The sequence below is a fragment of the Apteryx rowi genome, unplaced genomic scaffold, assembly GCF_003343035.1.
Source record: "Apteryx rowi isolate R43461 unplaced genomic scaffold, aptRow1 scaffold_62, whole genome shotgun sequence".
Classification (NCBI taxonomy): domain Eukaryota; kingdom Metazoa; phylum Chordata; class Aves; order Apterygiformes; family Apterygidae; genus Apteryx; species Apteryx rowi.
In genome coordinates this window covers 1,075,094-1,095,896 of record NW_020450894.1, presented here as the reverse complement: position 1 = coordinate 1,095,896, position 20,803 = coordinate 1,075,094, and the positions used below count along the sequence as shown (strand labels likewise).

General features: G+C 45.1%; 1 protein-coding gene across 2 annotated transcripts in view; it reads right to left on the bottom strand.

The window, feature by feature from the left end:
* Positions 1-20,803, bottom strand: part of HIPK2 (homeodomain interacting protein kinase 2) — a 101,876-nt gene that overhangs the window by 9,979 nt on the left and 71,094 nt on the right. Inside the window, exons 7-12 of one of the 2 annotated variants that reach the window (XM_026083946.1) lie at positions 17,833-17,995; positions 14,967-15,186; positions 13,027-13,148; positions 8,187-8,329; positions 7,283-7,462; positions 3,793-4,074 (exon numbers count right to left, since the gene is read on the bottom strand). In XM_026083946.1, the coding sequence (XP_025939731.1) occupies positions 3,793-4,074; positions 7,283-7,462; positions 8,187-8,329; positions 13,027-13,148; positions 14,967-15,186; positions 17,833-17,995 (1,110 nt within the window). The remainder of the gene's footprint in view (positions 1-3,792; positions 4,075-7,282; positions 7,463-8,186; positions 8,330-13,026; positions 13,149-14,966; positions 15,187-17,832; positions 17,996-20,803) is intronic. The other variant, XM_026083947.1, reaches the window with a different exon arrangement.

The following is a 20,803-nucleotide window of genomic DNA, read 5'->3' as shown; positions in this document are numbered from 1 at the left end:
GCAGTGCCTCTCTTTGGCCTACAGAATCTCTTTGTAAAGGATGTTGAACTGAGACTCTAATAATCTACTGCTGATAAACAGGGTCATGAAATCATTTCCTGTCCATTTAATGGTTTGTATATGTATATTTTTTCCTACTTTCTACAGGACAAAAAGTCAAATGGAAAACTTTGTGGACATCAGAAACAAGGTAAGAATGGTTTCGTTCAGTCAAAATGTTCCCTTTTTATTTTCACCATTTTAAAATTTATGTTTCCTACTGTTTTCTTACATTATGAAAGGAAAAAAAAAGAACCAGAAAATAGAAGTCTTCCCCTTAAAAATACTTTCCTCCCTTAAAAAAAAAGTCAAAACAGACCCCTCTGCAATTTTGAAACTTCCCTAGATTTCACCATGTCGGAGTCGTTACTGTAAAATCTCCATGTATCTTGCAAAAAGCCTTGGTTTTGACAAGCTGACAGTTTTAATGAAAAATTTGGGCCCTGAAAAACACTAACCATTTCTCCGAAGACAGTCCCTGTTGAAGCTACCCACGGTCCCTCCTCAGCACTTTTGCCCCCGGCTGCTGGGATTGGGGCCCAGCAGGTGGCCCCCTCGGACAAGGCTCGGCAGCAGGTCCCCCAGAGCCCACCTTGTGGGAGCTCCCTGGCAGCTCCTGAGAAAGCGGGACCTCACCATTTTTAGATGACCATCGATTTTAAAAAGGTTATAGCAAGCTACACCCGTCAACAGGGCAAAACACACGCGAGCAAGAATGAGCAAAGTGCTGGAGCGCTGGCTGCATCAGTTGGTGAGCTCAGAAACATCCCACTTAACATCTGCGTTTTTCATTAGGTAAAGGAAAACTCAGCCCATACCACACAGGATTCTTCAGATTTTTCTTCCACCAATAAAAATGTTGCATCTCCTGTACTAGAAAAGCTCTCTCTGCTGTTCTGGTATTACAAAAAGGCTTTTCTGTCAGAGTAATTCCAAACTGTAGGGCTCCTTCACCGCACTAAAAGTATGTTACTGTATCAGTGTTACCAGTCTTTTTTAAAGTGAGATTTATAAACTCTCATATTGTTGAAGGATCTACTTCTCACAGACACAGGTAGCTCTAATCTCTCTTCACCGAGCAATCAACGCAATAAAAAATATTAGTCTCACAGGTCAAAGAGAAATGTCTAGCCCCACAGAAAGTAACAGAAGGAAGTCTTGTAGCAAATTCAGGAGCTGATCCAACTTAATGAAGCTAATGCAAAGATACCATTGGTATCAATAGGATGGGATCAGGCAGTAAATTTTGATTGATCTATCAATGACAATATTATTTCTGTATTCTGACCTAGAAAAAGCTAACATTGTTAGGATGTCACCAATAGTGAGTTTCAAGTTATTCCTTATTTTTCACCCCCATACCACAGCTATTGCCCAATAGGGCAATATTTGCATAAATATGGGTGAGACTGCATTCTTTGCACAGTTTCATTTTAGCCTCAGTTGCAGATTCTGAACATTTGGGTACTGGTTACACTAAAGCATATACTTCACTGTCACTCCTATTTTTCTTGGAGACAAAAAAATCTATGAGTAAGAAAACCAGGAGGTACTTTCCTAAATGTAACACACTTTCAATTGAAAAACCTGGCAGGGGCCAAGTTCATTGGTATTAAATGCTGATACGGCTGCTTTGGCTGAAAGCTACACTTTTCTACACCAGCTGAGAATCTGGCCTTAAGTCTGTCCAGGTCAGAAGGCTCTGAACAAGCTGATTTCACTCTCCCTGAGACTTTAACCAAAAATTCTCATTCTGGAGATGCTGTTTTCCATTTGTGTCTCTGTCCCTAATTCTCTACTCACTCTGGTTATATATACACAGACAATTTAACTCATTCTGGAATTCCAAAATGTGCCTTAGAACAGGCTGTGTCCATGCAAAATGTCTCCACATTGCTCAGAAATTAAATCTAGCACTTAAGCTTTGGCCTTCCAGGAATGCTGTAGTCCTGGCACTCCGCATAGATATGCCATATGGATATAAAAAGTAGCCAGGGATCTGATCCCAGGCAGGAACGTGTCCTGAATATGCTTTAGTCATATGAAAGACAGTTTGTTTATATAAGTCTGGCTCCTGGGACTATTTTGCTAACCCCTCTGCAAACCTTGCCCAAACATTTAAATACCCCAAACTCCCAACTTCATTTCCAGACATCTTCCAGAACCTTGTTCTGTCTCTCTCCCCGGACAGGTGCTAAGTGAAGAAACTGGTCAAATGGCAGCAAAGTTGAGGCTGAGGAGACAACTGTCAGCTAAAGTGGTTGCAGGATCACAGCTCTTCCCCTCACCCCTCTCTGGGCCAAGATGATATGCAGGCAGTAAGTAAAAGTACTTGCACATAATTTTCCTGAAGCCTGGGACTGGCACCATCAGTGGGTAAACATGCTTGCAAATAGCTCCCCTTACCCTGGGGATACCTGCCATCTTCATGTTGTCCAACCTCACAACCTTAGTTTTCAACATCTCTTTTGTCCTTCTTTTCCCATAAGAATCCTGATAGGTGGGAGTCCTTATTTCTAATTCACCTGACTTCCCCTTTGACCTTTATTCAGCCCTTCCTGGAAATATACTTTCTGCTGGGATACCAAATAACATCTGCCTACCAAACAAAGGAATACTGTAACAATTATTTGTAGCTCCTTGAGGCCAAATGCATCTCATCTGTTCTGTGCACGTTTTCAGTGTTCCACTTATCACCACAGCGCAGAGATGCAGAGATACAGATAGATATTTCCAATGATTAAAGGAAAATCTGCCATGGAACATGTTCTAAACAAACAACAAAAAGAGAAGCCTAATTCTCTCCTGACAACATTAGAAGGATAAGGTTAGAAGATTCCCAGCTCAGTTACCAACTTAAAGGTGCTATAATTATTCAGCTGTTTGCAAGGCTGCTTCTCCACAACTTATAAAACAGAGTGACATCTTGTGACTGACATCAGATGGAAAACCTAGAGTGCACCTACATGATGAAAGGCGCTGAAAAGGCAGTCTTGGAGAATGAAGTCCTCTCTCATCCACAGTACATGATCAGCAATGGCAGCTGTCCTGTGCCTCACTCTTCACTCTGACTTGGGTGAGTTAATTCTCTGAGAAGCAAACTCAGTCACCACAGTCTTTACATCCTTACCTATGCCTCTCTGCAGAGTCAGTCAAAAGCCATCAATTTAATCCCCCTTATGACAATAGTTGAGGGATGTTTTGTCAATACAGTCAGAACTGAACAACCCCCTTGCAATGTATTTACTGTTCTTAAGTGTTTAAGACACAACCATTAAGTGTTTTCAGGACCTTTTTATGGAAAATGCCACATACAGAAGGTGTCATGTAATGCTCTTTACAGGTGCTTGGATCGCTTAGAAAGAGAAAAGGCAATTTTAAACTACCTTCCCTCCAAGCCCTTATTTGTGTCTTTGTTTTAAATAGCTATTTGACTTAAAGGGGCTCATTACCATCGCATCTCTAAAGTCTGCTTTCAACAGTCCTGCGAGGTAGAGAAAACCATTATATCCTCTAATAGATGAGGAACTGTGGCACAGAGAGACTGTGACAGTTTCCAAGGTCGCATGGCGAATGTACAGCACGGAGGGGAATGGCACCTAGAGTCCCCATCTTAGCCTCCCCATCACCTTTCCTCTCAAAGCAAAGATAATCTGGGTGCTGAGATCCAGTGTTAACTCCTGGGACTTGACAGCATTTCTCTGCCTCTGCCTCTTTCCTATCCACACGCATAAGAGCTGAGCTGCTGTTCACCTGGTGGGCGCATGCTTCTGCTCCTCCTCTTCATCTGTGTCGCTGCTGATAGTGATGACACTCACTGCAGGGCTGGGGGTGTCAGGAATGATTATCGTCTGCCGCTGCCGCTCCCGAGTGGTGCTGGTCGCCACGTCGCCCCAACCACATGTGACGGTGGTGCTGCAGGCAGGGCTGTTGTGCACCATGGCACAGCGAGGAGGGGTGTTTTCCTTCACTCGTTTCGACCGCTGAGGTGAGCTGATGGACTGAGAGGATGAAACTTCATAGGTGGATGCATTTCTGAAAATGAAAAAGGCCATTAGTTGGTTAAAACTTAGGCTGCTTAGTCACCCCGTTGCCATGGCTTTTGATTCCTGGCCTCTGATTCTGTCACACTGATTTATGGGGTCTGGAAAAACTGCAGAATTGGCACAGTCATCTCTTCAAAGGACAGAATGCCTCACATGACATTATTATAATTGGCTGAATAGTTTCTTTCAGGGAAAAATACAATTTTGTTTTTCCCAGAAATTTCCAAATCAGAAATGCTGCCTCTTGGGAGTTCCTCGGTATGGTTTGTGCTGGGAGGTAGAGGCTAGTCACACAGCCCAGACACACCAAAGACAGACAGGCTGGCATAGTATGGCTGTCACAGAAGAAAAAGTACTCAAATGATAATCCCTTTCTCACACACCTGAGGAGCTGCATGATGCAGCATGACCAGATATTAGCCTAAACACATATTTCTTTGGCCAGAAAAAGCTAAAGGCAATTTTGGAATTTGTCGTGGAAAACAGCAGGCATTTATGATGAAAACTGATTTTTTTTTAATTGAAAATTCAATTTTATGCTTAAGAATTTTTTCGATTAACAAGCCAATGCTTCATACTTTAGGATAGTGGAGTCCCATGGATTACAGCACCCAGACAGGAAGGCACAAACTCAGTTCCATTTCATTTCATTTCCATGTGAGGCAGCAGATATAAATCAGAAGGAAAAGAACAATCTTTATCATGCAATGGAAAAAAATTCTCAAGCTCTGTTTTTTTTCCAGTCTTTCTACTTCAGTTTCCTTGCATGAAAGTACAAGAGGGTTTACTTGGAGCAGAGGTCTAAACACAGAATCCGTCCACCAAAGAATGCAGCACATGCAAGTCTGCAGGTGCAAATATTTATCAAAGCATACTGACTAACACTCATTTCACTAATTTCCCAAGTTTTCTTTTTTCTTTCTTTATTTTAACTTGTATTTATTCTTCCCAATTCAGAACATTCACAGATTCAAAAAGCAAAAACAAAGTTCTGGTTTTGTTCTACAGTGGGGCCTGGGCTGCATTTTCAGTTTGGTCTGAAAGCTAACAAAAAGAATAGGTGACATCTATCAAAAGGAAGTCATTATGGACATATCGCACTATACCAACTTATACAGGGTCTTTTGCATAACAAATGACTGCACAGTAGCATTTGCAGTGCTTTTTGAATACCAATGAGCAGCATGGAGTACCCTTCTGTCAAAAGGAGCACGTTCCTCATTTGGATACAAAAGCGTCACAATTAATGAAAATGTAGAACTGCAGAAAGCAGTTGCTCTGAAAGTGTCTGATTCCTCTTTGGCACAGACACCCTGCCCAGGAAGGGGGAAGGAAGAGAGAAGACCCTACATAGGCCCATTTGTTGCAACAGGCACCCCCTTTTACTAGCTTGCTGGGGACATAGCTGTCTCTGCTCTGTATTATGAATGGACTAAGACAGCTGGAGCCCACCCAAAGTAAATGCAATATTAGAGAGCAGATAAATGGGAAGGATTTAAATAGTGGCTTCTTAACCAGAGTCAAATTGGTTGCAAACTCAGAGCTCCTCTGGCCTCAGTCCAGTCACCCAGGAAAACCACAAGCTCTTCTGTTTTTATCACTGCACAAGTGGTGGCCCATTTTGGATCTCTCCCTGCTCTGTTTTATTTATTTATTTTTTTTAAAGAAAGGCAGCTCAGCAGAGGAGCTAGTTTCACAGTCCAGAGGACTTCTGCCAGAACAGTCATGCATACTTCTTAAACATTTGTGATAGGCACTGTAACCATCCTACAATTTTAGGTGTTCCCTGACATATTATGAACCAGAACCTAGACCACCTCTTGCAGAGCCAAACAGCCCTAGAGGTGACAGATCCAAGCATTTGAGGACTGCCTCTGTATGAGATGTCCTTATAAAATGCTCCCTGTCTTACGCTGCCATAATTATGAAATGGCCAGCACGGATATCTGTTGCTGGTGTATAGTGCTGTAAATCAGTAGATAGGGGCTAACCATCTATGTTAGGAGCCAGAGAGCTTGAAGGTGGCTGAAAACCACCTCTGTCCCCTGCTCTGCATGGCCTAGAACTCAGAATATAGGTCATCATGCAATTGCTTTTGAAAAGGCAGATCCTATGTGCACACATGAGGCATATGTTCCTGAAGATGTGGTCCCCTGAAGGTGCAACTACCCTGTGGAAGTGTGGGCAGTGACCCTCAGGAATGCTGCTTTGAGACCATGAGGGAAGAGAAGGTTTGGCAACTGGGCATTGTGCCACAGTGACACCAGCACTTGAGAACATAGCTACATTTTTAATTACAGGGACCACAAGGTCTCAGGTAATCACAGTGGCATAATAAGCTGTATGAACATGGCCTGACTCTTCTGTCTTGGATCTCCTCCAGCCACTAACTCCTGCACAGAGTGAGTGCTAGCTGGGTATGAAATGCAGCTGACTAGCTCTTACCCCTCCACTCTCCTTACCTGGCTGTACAAGATGTGAAGCAGTAAAGAGTCCAGTCACAAAAAGCATGACCTAGTAATTCATGGCCACGAAACAAACCTTACTTTGCCCCATAGATGTCAGTAAATACTACCCATGTGAGCATGTCTGCATTTCAATGCTGCATTCAGAACAACCCAGGGAAGGACTCTGTCTCACCAACACCATATAGATTGCATGCATGTGTCTTAACAGGGGATTGGTGATAGCCACTTTGATCAAAACTGGTTTGTGAGGACTTGCATAATTCACTTGCGGCTCTGCCATTCACAAATGATGTGGTCATCCCAAACACAGAGCATTAAAATTGTATGCCACCCACACTACCATGCTGTCTTTATTTATACCTCCTCTGTTCTATGTATATACAGGCATTGAAGTAGATATAATGGGGCTTTTAAGTGGTTCAATAACCTCTAATTCTGCTAAGACATCCCTTTAATAGGTTTCACCAATCGCAGTTGCACAGACTGCTGTTTGGGTGACTCCAGGTTCCCTACCAGAAACGGGGCAATACCCTGCCATGGAGCAGGAGGAGGAGACCCCACGCCGGACACCTAATTTTGCTCCTGTCTGTGCTACGGAAACACTACCCAGAGGCCACCGGGGCGAGCGAGGCCGAGCACTGCAGAAAGGCAAGCTCCCCCTGGACACAGGTGCATGCGCACAGTCCCTGGATGCTGCTCCGGCAGGGCCGGGCAGCCGCACACACTCACCGGGGTGCCGACTGGTGCTGCTTACTCTTCCTGGCGGAGGTGGTGGTGGCGGGCGGCTGGCGCATGACGTGAGCGACACCCACGTTCACGGGCTGGGCTGCGGGAAGAGTCACATGGCTAGCTAACAGCGCGGGCTGCTGCATGATGGGGTTATAGTGGCTGCCGTGAGCGTGGGTGTTTCTGCAAAGGGGGGAGACAGGCACACATTGGAAATGCAACCATTGGCTTTTTATCAGCTCCTTAACAGGCTCCCACCAGCTTCACCAAGGTGCCCTCCTCCAGGCACCTTTGGGATCCCATCTCCAGCCCCGCCACCTCATGCTGATGGGGTTTTTCCCAGGAAGGAGCCTTCCCCCCTGGAAGGGATTTAAGGGAGTGCCTTGGGCATGATGCTCTGTTTCAAGGACAGTCAACTGAGAAGCTGCCCGTAGCTCTGGCAATCTGAGGCGCAGCTGTGGGGTGCTGGGGGCTGCCACCTCCTCCCCTTCTCCCTCTGCTCCGCAGCATTGGCCTCCGTGAGACGCTGGCCCACTGGCCTGCTCTCCCCAAAGCCCCCAGCTCTTCTCCTGTTTTCCTCAGAACTGGGGAGTACTTCAGGGAGCCCTGAAATCCCACTCAGATGATGCTACGATTGAGAATAGACTGCTTATCTTTTCGCTAGGGAGAAAATTTGGTTTTATAGTGCACTCTCCTGTGCCTGCACAGGCAATCTGAAAGTGCTTCCTGAAAATCAGCAAGCTGCTGAATCTCCACTGTCAAAGGCCACAATCACGCACTCAATATTAGTTCTTGTATACAAACCCTATCAGAAACTGCCCCAGTACGGAGACCATCTCAGATGCACACATGGGTTGGTGTCTCACAGATAACACATATATACATTCTGCAAGTGTTTCCCATTTACCTCCAGTCTGCCAGTGGCTGGGTCCCGGCCATGGACTCTGGGATGACAGTTGCGTGCTGGACAGACGTGTGGGTAGCAACTCCAGTCAGCTGCTGCCAGGCAGGAGGAAGCAGAATTTGCTGCGTGCCACTGGGCCAGGCTTGCTGTGGACCAGAGGAAAAATTGCATCTTAACAAGAATCCTCACACACCGAGCATAAGTGGTGGCCCACACCTAGGTGGGATTCCTAATAATGGTCATGATGATGACAGCAAAAATATCTAGCTCTTAGCTAACACTTTTCACAGAATCACAGAATGGCAGAGGTTGGAAGGGACCTCTGGAGATCGTCTAAGTCCAACCCCCCTGCTCAAGCAGGGTCACCTAGAGCACGCTGCACAGGATCGCGTCCTTTTCATTCCTAGATCACAAATACTTTTAGGAAACCATAGCAAAAGCAGTAAAAGTTATCAATACAGAGAGCGTAAAGGAGGGAAAAAAGTCCCTGCCTTCTGAAACAGCAGCCATGTTTCAGGTTAAACTGGGAACAGGAGACATTGAAAATGGTCTGCATTTCAACCCTAACATCAAACACATTTGCACCTTTTAATTTGGACTCTTCAGATCAGCATGGCTCTCTGGTCCCATCAGATGGTCTTTTTCCTTGCCACCCCAACAGAAGTTAAAGGACTTTAGGAACTTAAAAGCAGAAAGAACTTTTCAGGGATCAGAAAGGAGAATAAGGGGTTGCAAGGCTTGTGTGAGGAGAAAAAAAAAGAGGATTTGGGGGTTACAAAAAGGACGTGCATATCAGTCACCAGATGCTCCACAGGAGGAATGGGTCAAGAGCATGCTTCCCACTGACTAGGAGCCCCTTGGTCAAAGCAGAGAGGAGCCCGTACAAAGCTATGCATCACATGCTTGTACTCTCTGTACGGTGTCTGGCTTTTTCAAAGCTGGTGCCCCGCTTGTCAGGTGGCAATCTCTGCTCTGTGAGTTGGGCCATCGCTCCGCTACGCAACCATCCCTCCAGCTGTGCTGCCACAGGCATGACTCGGGTCATCCTGCACTGGCGGCTCCACACAGGAATTGGATAATATTTTGCAACCTGAAGACTTTCAGATTCCTTCAGAAGGAAACTCTGGCTGCTACATGCTGCCTGAAGTAGCCCCAGCAGCTTCTCACTGCCTGGGTTGAGGAACGCAGGGGCATTGGCAACAACCCTCCTTAGGCCCAGCTGTCACCACTGTATTGGGTCCATATAAAGTTGTATAATCCCTATAAAGAGGCTAAGTTTTAAAGATGGACTCCTCTTCCAGGCATGCATTTTTCCCCATCTCCATCCTCACAAGAATCCTGGGAACCACTCCCCTAACCTGTGGGCCCTCCACAATCCCCCAGTAAAAAAAGCTCTTCCCAGACCTGCTCCAAATTTTGATTGTCTTGTAATTTTCTACATTGCTGAGTTAGATGAAAAGGCTGCTAAGGTGAGGCCCCTCAGCAACATCTGCAGAAGGAAAGCTGCAAAGGATGGACAGTCACGGGGCTCCTGAGAGCTGTTCACATCAGGAGCTACAACCACAGGCTGGTGCTAGTCAGAGAAGGGAGGAGGAGGAGGCAAAGAGATGAATGAAGAATAAAGAAGAAAGCCTTTTTTTTTTTTAACAGCTTTGATTTAAAAGAGGCAACTAAATTATTGTTGCTCTCAGCCCCAGGAGACTACCTGGATTTACTTGTGAAGAAAACTGCTTCCTCCCTTTTCAGGAAGAGAACTGAACAAACCTAAGCTCCTTTCTCTACTGCAGTGCATAAATCTTGATTCAGTGCCAGGGTCCAGGCACAAACGCCTCACTTATCAGGTAAGGACCACTGAATCATTTAATCTGCAGATAAGACTCGTCTACGCTGATCCACTAGCACAGTGCACAGTGCTTACACATGGGAGGCTTGTGCCTGCAGACTCAATCTGTTCTCAGTTATTGCATTATTGTGAAATTGTGCCGCCATGGCTGAGTGCAGGTCTAAACCCTGGACTCTGGAAGTGGTGTGTCCCCAGTGTGACTGAGCTCCCACCTCTGATGTAAAGCAAGAACAGCTAATGGAATAAGTGTGTTTGTTCCAAAAATTGGTGAAAGTATTGTTGGGAAGAAGTTAAGGTGAGGGGAGTTCAAGGCATTATTCAAGGAGAGGGAATAGTTCTGGGTCATGCCACAGAAGCAGGCCAGAAAACTGTAGAGCTTTGTCCCTTTTGAGATCTGAAGCAGCAGAGATTTTAGTAAAGACAGGAATCAGTCCCCTTCCCCCTGTCTCTGCGCACACAGTATGTGGATACACCTGCTTGGGAGGGTGAAAATGGACCCAGAGAAGTTATTTTTGCCACTTGCCTTGCACCTTGCAGACTGCTTGTTTTGTCTAAATTTCCACATCACATGGTACAATATGCAGCTGACAGAGATGCTCAAAACACAACCACAGCCTCTGCCTTGGGTGCACTCCATCTGCTACCTGGAACTCCTTCCCTCTGCCACACTTCCAGGACTCCCAATCCCATATAAAATACACTGCCGGCTGCCCTCTGCACCGGGATATAGTAAGGCTTTGCCAGCTGCAAGAACCATCCTGATGTGGGCAAGTACAAGGACCCACATTGTGGGCTGGCTGGTGGAGAGGAGACTGATGGCACCGCACTGGGCTGGGAGCACCAAGAGCAGTATCACACCTGACTCATGTTCGGGGACACAAGTAAGGTGGCTGGAAGGACAGAAGCAGGCTCTGAAGGGACTACCCTCTTCGTTAGGGAGAGTCCCTCTAGTAGTGGGAGCAATGACATAGTCCTGTCTGAATAGTATTAGATAAGCAGCTGGGCATGAGAGGAATAGCCCTCTACTGAAAGAGAGACACAGAGCTGTTCAGATATCAGATGAGACTACAATACATTACAAAGGAGCTGTGTTTTTCCATTCAGGAAACTGGAATTGGGTACAGATTTGTTTATCAGACCAGCTGCTCAGCCCTAACTGAGCAAGGCCTGTGGACACCAGCATCAATCAGAGTGCTTTACCAGCAGAGCAGAAGTCAGCATTTCTCACTGTGCGAGACAGACAGATACATCAGCAGACAGACTGCCTCTCTTTTATTAAATCAAAAATAAAAAATCTACGCAAGTGAGGAGCATTTCTCAGAAACAGCTTAAATTTCCTTGTCTAAGTGACAATAAATAAAATGTCAGTAGAAAGTATTAGAGGGGCAGCCCATGAAACTGGAGTCCATGTAAGAGGGACAGTACAGAAAATGGTAGCAAAGCTGCTCTTGAACAATGACTCCACCCAACCTGTCCAACCTGGACAAGGCCTCCCTGATAAGAAAAAAGGAATTGTAGGTCCCAAGATCTTCCAAGATCCTGCTGTCTTCAAGGTGCTTCTGATCTGACCCTCATCCCTTTAACTCATGTTGCAAAGCATGTCAAAAACGCAAAGGCCATATTTCTATGGCCCTCAGCAGGCCTGACTTTCAAAATGGTAGGTGCATGTAAAGTTACATCACCTACTTCACCCATCCCCAGGCTGGCTTTTTGCACAAGCAATAGGTGCTTGCAATTGTGCCTACACAGACAGCTTTTCACTTTGAAATAGTTTTTGTTTCCCCTGCTTAGACTCTCTTTTCCAACCAAACAAGAGAACTGGCCCGTGTGGGATGTTATGACAGGCTTCAACAGAGACAGATTCAGCGTTGCAGCAGGCTTATGTCAAGCAGACAGCCCTCTAACAAAGACTCTTATTAGGAATGGGCAGGGCACATTAGCTAATGGAAATTGTGCAGGCTGCAAGTTGTGTTTTGATTTGTCTTCACCAGATAAGCTGGGTTGGCAACGGCAAAGGAAAGCAATTGCACCAACCGCCAGTGGCACATCTTACCCTGTCAATCCAACGTACAGACATAAACCTTGAAGTCTGCTGGTGCCTGAGTGCATATGAACACTCTGGCATTAATGAGAGCATGGTAGATCAAAACTAATCCTGAGTCAGCAGCATGCATTTTTGACTTTTAGATCATCTTTTCCAGGCTGCACAACTTAATATTAAGTATACTGGTTTGGTTTGATGTCAGAGACATTCCTGATATTGGCAGAACTACCAAGGCACCAACTGTTTAAAAACAGAAACTAAAAACCAGGAGAGGCAGATTCACTGAAGTCGGCACAAGGAGGAATAAACTACTCCTCCTTTCTGAGAAACTGGAGTTCCCCTTAAGGAAGCGCACGTGATCAGCGGAATCCATCCACATTTGAGGTTTTCCTGAGGAAGAATCATGCATTTCCTGTGAGGGTCTTTGGGGCAACTGTGCCAAAAAGTGCAGCTGCCAAGGTGAGTTCCTTGGCTGCCTGGCCATCCGCCTCTCTACATCTCTCTCATAACTTAAGAATAGAGGGACACTTCATAAAATGGAAGGGTGTAAATGTAAAGCATGAAAGATGTTTTCCAGCAGCATACAATTCACCAGCACAATTCCTGGAACAAACTGCCACAGAGACCATGAGTTCAGGAGGATTCAGGAAGGTTCCTACTGATTCCTCCTCAGCAGAGGCTTGACGCAACTTCCTCTGAGGTTTCCCACTGATTTCAGTGGAGAAGCAGGAGGAAAGGAGGTCTTTTTAGAGACTTTTGCAACTCACATCTAGCCCCTGAGTTGAATGATGAAGTGGGGGAGGGTTGGGCATTTCACACAAAACTGGAGACCTTTATATGGCTGCCCTAGTCTCCAAACTGCACAACCGAAGGCCCTCAGAGAAAGCTACCCTCCTCATCCTCCAGCTAAATAATGAAAAATACCTGCTCTGCTTGGTCTCTTCAGAGCTTATTACCTGCGTGAGGAGTCCTGGCTGGATCTGAAGAGGCTGGGCCCCAGGAGCCTGAGTGACGATGGGAACAGCGTTCTCCATCCGAACCGAGTACCCAGCATGCTTCGAAGGGGAGGCTTGTAACCCTGTTCCATGAGCACAGAAAGCACAGAATTAGAACAGCACCTCCAAGAAAGGGGGTCTGGCTTTCAGAGGTGTCTAAGGCACCAGCTGATGTCCACTGAAACTGTGGTGTTCAGCACCTCCAAAGAATCGGGCTCTATGAGTCCCACATATTCCACCCTAGCCCAAAGACATCCATTAGATGCTGGAAAACGTAATGGGGGTGCAGAAAAGATATTTTTAAAGATATTAAAAGATTAACTGAGTTCATGTTTTTAGGGTATCTCAAACCTGGTGGATACATCTCAATATAATGTGTACAGGGAGAAAAGGAAGTGGGAGAGGGAACAGTTTCTCTTCCTGGATGTCCTCTGGTTTGACAACAAAAAATGTTTCTTGCTGGCTGAAAAACACTACCATGTGGGAACACTCTCTTGTGATGAAAGTGGGACAGGAATCCAGAACTGTGTATTCACTCAGCCTTGGCTTGGATAGGTGATTTGCTCTTGCACTGCTTCTCAAGAGTCATATTTAAAAGGCTCTGATTAGACAGTGTAAGCTAACGCGCTCCACACTCCAACCATTGCTGGCTTAGCCACATGTTAGCCTAATTGTGCTGGAGAAAGCTTCCCACTCCACCACTTCAGTGCATGGCAGAAGCTACACTACATCATTGGCTTTAGAGCTTTCTCAAGACAGAAAGTTGAAGATGTTGGCTTACATATTCTAGCAATCCATTTCTGAAGTCAAACCCCTGAGATGCATTTTAACTATGTATAAAAGGTCTAACTAACTAAACTCTCCTAGTTCAAAGGAGCTTTGCTAAACTTGCAGAACATTTAATAAGTGCTTAGAGACTGCTGCACAGACAGGTTTGGAGAAATGAAGAGAAGTTGCACCAGCTGAACCATGGACTGTTCAGACCACTTCTTACAGATACCTGGCTAGCTTCTGAAAACTGCTACAGCATGTAAAGCCAAGAGAAGGACAAGTGACTAAGGCTGACTGTTACCGAGGCTGTCAGGCAGGGCATCCATGCACTGTCAGTACAGAGGTGTACTTGCAACATCTAAGTTAGCCAACACTTGTAGACTAGTACTCCCAAATCCAAAGTAGGAACTAGTCCTCAGAGTTGCTCCTGTTACAGTTGCTCCTGTACAGTTATTGGGGTCACTTGCAGTGCATGGGCCTACTCCAGGCACATCTGGTCTGTGAATCAATACGCATAACCTGGGAGTGTGCAGCAATACTTTCCACTGGTATAAACAGGCAAAGCTGTTGTTTGCACCAGGGCTGGTGCTGATGTAACTGTCATGATAAACGGCCACGAGCGTCTGTCAGCAGGGCAAACCCTCATCCCCAACAGCACCATAATCCCTGCTGCACTAACCTCCCGAGTCCCCCTTTTAACACCTGAACCATGGAGAGGTGATTAACCACTTTTTTATATACTGATTTCCAGTTGTTGGGGGGTAGTGTTTTCATGTTTACCAAAATGAGGCAGAAGCTCCTCAAACTGTTCTGTTCAGGGCAGAGAATGGTAAAAATCACATATCCTCCCCCCTCACTTTTTAGTGCCTGCCCATTGTTTTAGACCAGCCACATCCAACCCATGGCGTGAAGGCAACATACTGCCTGCAAGACCCTCCACTGTTGCAAATATTGCATCCTGTTGAGATCTAAGTAATCTGCAATGACCTCATTGCTGATATTTATTAGGCCAGTAATTTTACTTCTAGATGATCTACACTAAGGAAAGTTTGTTTCAAACCAGAGCTATGTGAAACAGCAGTGGGCAGGAAGGCAGGGGCTGGCTGAGACCTGTCGGGGCTATCACATACCTTGGAAGCCTGGTGGGCAGACGATGAGAGCTTGCTGGAAGGGGTCGGGCCGGGCACAGATCTGCGCTGTTCCTGTCTGCAAGGGCATGCTCCGCTGGGCCACTGCAGCCATGGATGCCGCTGAGGGCTGGTAGAGTGCAGATTGGTAATTTAGTATGGAGACTTCAGGGTTGGCTAAGGAAATAGTGGCACTGGAGGAGGTGGGAGCCAGGTTGGTGGTCTAAAGGAATGATGGGAATTAAACAAAAACAAACAAAAAATGAGGGAGATGGGTAGGCTGGAAGAAGCAAAATTTAAAAAAAAAGTAAAATAGTGTAAAATAAAATAAAAAAAATCCAAATAAAAATCAGCAAACCAAAAATAAACGAGGAGAACAGGACACTGAGGAGCACAGAGGCAAGGGCAGCGACAGGGAAAGGAGCACCTTCTCCGTGAATAACTGCAGTTGTACCGTAACGCAGTGCCTCCAGCCACACCACACTACTGTGCACTGCTCAGAGATGCAGGGCGTTCTCCAAAGCAGAACTGTGTCCCCATTTATCCCCAAGCTGGCTTTGATTTGCAGAATATGGAAAACAGGTACAGGAAATGCTACCATCCCCAAATCAAGTTGTTGTTTTCCCCTCATACACACAGCTCTAAAAGAAACTGGCATTTCAGAGGTAAAAGAAGCTCAGCACCTCCACACCCTGCCAAACTTCACCCTAAGAGGGGAGACTCATTCTAGCCTCTCCTCTACCTTGCACCTAAGGCGGTTCACGCCCCTTGGATTATGTTTTGAATTTGAAGGAATCAGAAGGCATAGTATTAGGTAATAATAACACTTTTAAAGCCCAAATTTCACTTAGCTTAACGTTAAAATTACTCAGAGCAGAAATTCTGGCAGGGGATGCTGCAAAGCCACAAAAATTAGCCCAGCTTTCTGCAAAACATTTAGAAATTTTAGGGTGACTTGTGTTTTATTTGGACTGAGTCTGTAATAGCTACAGGAAAACAGCCCCTATAAACAGCTTTGCCGCTGCTCTATAAAAATGCGCCCTTAGTGTACATGTCTAGGAGAGTAGGATCCAGCAAACCAGAGCCCACCTATCCCATCCCTGCCACCCTTCCCATCCAAACACAGCAGAAGCAGTGCTGGCAATACGTCAGACAATGCTTATCTCATGGTGAACGTATGAACAAGATCAAGATGAGGCTGCAGGAGGCAGCAGGCTCAGCGTTACCTGCTGCCCTCTTGCTAGTGGGCCTGGGAGGGGTACCTGGGCTGCACTGCCACTGACACCAGATGCTGCGGGGACAAACATTTCTGCCTCCTCCTCTTCTCTCTGTGCAGAGGCAGAGAAGAGCAACCTGCTTCCTCGTAAAACACACCAAGTAGCAACCTCACATACTGATACTCTCAGGAGTCACAGCCGGGGAAGGAGGCAAAACCTCGAGATTTTGCACAGGCAGGGAGCACCCAAGAGCCAAGACGAGTGGTATGGTGAAGTGGATGGTGAAAGGTTTGGAGTTTGTTCAAACTGAAACTCCCTTCCCAGACATGTTTTTACCACTTCTTCCAGGAACGCTGACGATACCAGCTCTGCTCACAACACACGCCCCTCAGGAGAATTCAGAGATTACTCACTGACCTCCCCGTCACCATTGCTTCGCTAACAGAGAATTGTAACACTGCGAGTTGTGAGGAAACAAAAGCAAGTCTGCATTTCCTAGTAGCAACTGTGGCGCTAATGGTGCCTCAGCCCTGCCAGCTGGTGCCTAGGAGAGCGTGTAGCACAAATTTATTCTGTAGTCAGCATCTCCGAAACAGTCAAGAATGGATACCAGTGTTTATAACCAATGCTCTATTACATTAAACCACGACCTATCTCTGCATGTAAACGCTTAATGAATTGTTCCAAAGGACCTTACGTAACCGCATGCACTGAAGGACTGAGTCATGAAGTCTGGGTTTCTAAGTGACACAGGAACACTCTGTACATCTACGCAGAGGCTTTTAGCTCCTTTGCTTCTGAAATACCAAGCGCCAACTTCACAGTGCCACTGGCAATCTCTAGAATGAATCTCCGGCAGCCTGTTCCAGAAAGGCTTAAAGGACGGTAGCTATTTCTTGTGCTTCAGTCTCCTAGAGTCCTATCCCTGGAGAGTTTCCTTTCACTTTTGTAATACAGTGCCACAGTTAATGGCTTAGCCTGCTGGTCATACAACATTTGTCAGCACAGTAACCCCCAAAATTGAGGCATGTAAAACTAATACAGGAGTGCAAAGCACGACTACAAAGCCAGAGCCCACCAAGGCAGAGCGCAATGTGTTTGGAGCGGGAATATGTGCACACCTGGCTGGGATAAACAGGGTCCCCATGTCAATTGTGGCACCTGAAGTAAAACCAGTGAGAGATAAGAACAAACGTGGCCACTAACCTCATCTTTCCTGCTGATCTGTTACAGCACTATGTCTGCTACAGAAGGGTTTAAATTCTTTTTACCTTAATATTAATTTGCAGAAGTGCTGTAAGATCACAAATACTTCTGCCTGATCCACTGAGTGCAGTCCTGCTTGTTGCATTAAGGGACTAATGAGCTTCTCCCCATAGCAATCTCCCAGGTAAGCAGGATTTATCACCTCCAGTGACAACATAAGCAATGAGGGCAACATTTGACAGTCACGCAGAATGCCATAAAATTACTTCTTGCCTCAAGAAGAGAGAATGAGGAAGAGCTAAGGAAGCTCACAGGAAGCGCTGACAGAAAGAAAGTACCATCTTTTTTGCAGGAAGGTAAAACGGGCTGCTACCTTGGCACTTCCCCTTCTAGGACCCACTGACGTGAATGTTTCAGGCACTGGCTGCTTCTGATGATGCTCTTACCTGGTTGTGGACCGTGTTCAGCTGGTTGTTAAAAGTCATGGTCAAGTTGGTAGATGTGCTTGGGGCTACATGGGTGATGAATGGCGTCTTGCTCTGGTTCACGGTGTCATACATATTCACCCGCCGCTTGCAAATCTCCATGTTCTGGAAGCAGGACTTGACGCTGTGTAAGCAAAGGGGTGACAAGTAAGGGAAAGAAAATAAACTAATCAGCCAATGAACAAAGTTAACAGTTCATCACAGAGGCCCAACATTAGGCCTCAAAGGCAGGCTTGGCACTTTCTGGGCTCATAAGCACTTTACTATTTTACATGCCTCTCTCTTAACCAGTGTTAGTCTCTGTTAACCAGCCTTAACCAGTTAACCCTGCCTGGACTGAAAAGGGCCAAGGGGGTGTCAAGGGAAAGATCGACTGATGCTTGCTTCTTTGGTGTATGTCTAAGGTGGTTTTAGAAGGTTTTTGCATGGAAGGGTTTTACTGTTTTTGGTCACTGAGACACCTAAAAAATCTTATTTGTCCCTTTTAAAAAGTAACTCACTGAAACCTTGATCCAGCCAAGTGGTTAAAACATTGTCCCTGTCTGACTGAGCACGTCCACAGATGCTTATCTTAAAGCACGTGAGCTGTCCTGCTGCAGTTATTAGGACAATTTATATGCCAAAAGATTATGCCAAATCAGACTCATCAACACCCTCAGGGAATCAGGTTCTGAGGTTATCTCAGATTGAGAATCAGCTATTGGGGCAAAGAATACACCCTCTCCCTCTAAACAAAATTGCCTTTAAATGTTATTGATATGGCAATGGAAATTTTGGGAAGTATCATATTTTGTATTCTCAATAAAGCAAATGCTGCACTGCTACAGCAGTCTAGCTGTCTGGTAGGTGGAACTGTCAGTATTTCATTTTTATAACTGGGATATCAAGGCATACAGTAGTTTAAGAGATAATACCATAGTGATCTTGTGCAAAACTGTATTTTTTATAAAATCTCAATTCTCCAAGGTCTAAAAATCACTACAGATATTACCACAATTTTCCCACAACTTACAACTTGGTTGTGAACCACAACTCAAAAAAGTATAAACTGATTTATTTTACTTCAACCATTCAAACCAGGAAAAGAGCAGTAAAAATCAGGTGTACATTTGTATACAGAATTTCCTTTGTAATGATCTAAGCTGCTAGAGGTAGTGCAGGTAAAGACATTCTCATGTCACATGACTTTTGAGGAAAAAATGTCTCTTTTTCTTGTTAGTGCAGTAATCAACCTTATCTGTAACAGGAGGTACATGCTGATGGAACATGCTCATGGGATCACTAGTGTTGGTCAGGAAGAAGACCTAGATGTGCTTATCCCTGTCTTGTCCCTGACTCACATGATCATCTTTCCTCTCCTACAGGTATTTTTGATTACTGTATCTGTTCAATAAATATTTGCAAACAAGGGATATGCAAGACACTGTGCACAGGTGTTCATTATGTGCATTCTTTCAAAGAACTATGAAGTAGGCACAACTTGCAGAACATTTGGAAAAGTCGAACACTTGTATCAAATGAATATACTATTGGACTGCCTTTTTCCAGTCAGGTATGAATATAACTCCCCCTCCAAAATGGGAAAGCAATGGAAAGAGCATACATTCTGTACATGGTAAATCACATATGTTACCAAAAGATTTTACATAACAACATACAATCCCTGTTAATGTAATACTGTGTTCTCATTGTAAAAAAAAAAAAAAAAAAAAAAAAAAGGCACAGAGCAAAACAGGATGGAAAGACTGAGGAGTATGCAACAGTTTAAGATCCATGCAGTCAAATATGTGAAACGGAGTTAAACTCGCTTTGCTGTTTGTAGGGAACCAAGCAGAACAACTCCTCATGGGCTGCTTGAACTTACAGCCTCTCTGAAGCACGCCACAACAGAAACTCCTTCCAGAAGCTCCATCGTCCATACATTTTCACTTCCTCTGCTGCCTGATTTACTTTTAAGAGAGATTACAACTCCCAGCATCTCTGGAGGCTTTGAAGTTTCTATACTCAAAACCGCAGGCAATCACAGACAAAATTTCTATCAATCTGCCATATTGGCTGCAGCTTATTGCTCTTCACTTCCAACGTGGAGCGGCTACTTGGGGTTATGCACCCAGCTGGGAAAACATTTAGTATTCAGAGACCTAGTGCTGAGGTTTTTATTCAGGTAAAATTCTCACTGATACTGGCCTCAATGACATTTTCAGTCTTTCTGGGGCTTTGCCTGAGCAGTAACAAGAGAGAGCTTCAGAACTGACGACCTGCTTATAGTCTGTTTCATTAGTGGAAACATTCCTGATGGCAATGGATTATGCCACAAATCTCTCAAATCTTACACAATCAGTTGCTGCACATTAAGAGGGACTGTCACAAATTAAAAGCCTTTTGTATATAATGCTAATACTGTTAGAAAACATTGTCATTTTTTATTTATGAATGGTTTTATATGAAACTTACTTTTTCTCCATTTAGCACAACAATCTATCTCCCTTCTCATCTGCATTACTTTTATCGCTTGGTATCTATTTATAGATAACAACACTAAGATGTCTCTGCAGGGTAAGGCTGGGTCTAAACAGATCAAGCACCCATCACCTTCTAGCAAGCATCTGCTCTTATCTTGTGATAAATGCAAGGACAAGGCAGCTGCATCTCTTTCACGGAGGGAAAACTACCTTAACTGAACTTGACATACCACAGGTAAGAGCACGCGTATGGGCAGGAGAGCTGACGCACAGTAACCTGCTGCTCTGCAGCATCCACTAAAGTAGGTAAGCAACCCCCACTTTGTTTGCACCTGAGCTCCTCACAGCCTTTAAATATCCATACACATAGCACCCAGTGAGGTATAGTACTGTGATAGTAACTGTTCTGCTGATGAGGTCAAAGCTGCAGCAAAGCTGAAAACTGAACTTGTTTCCCTGTTGTCTGCTCC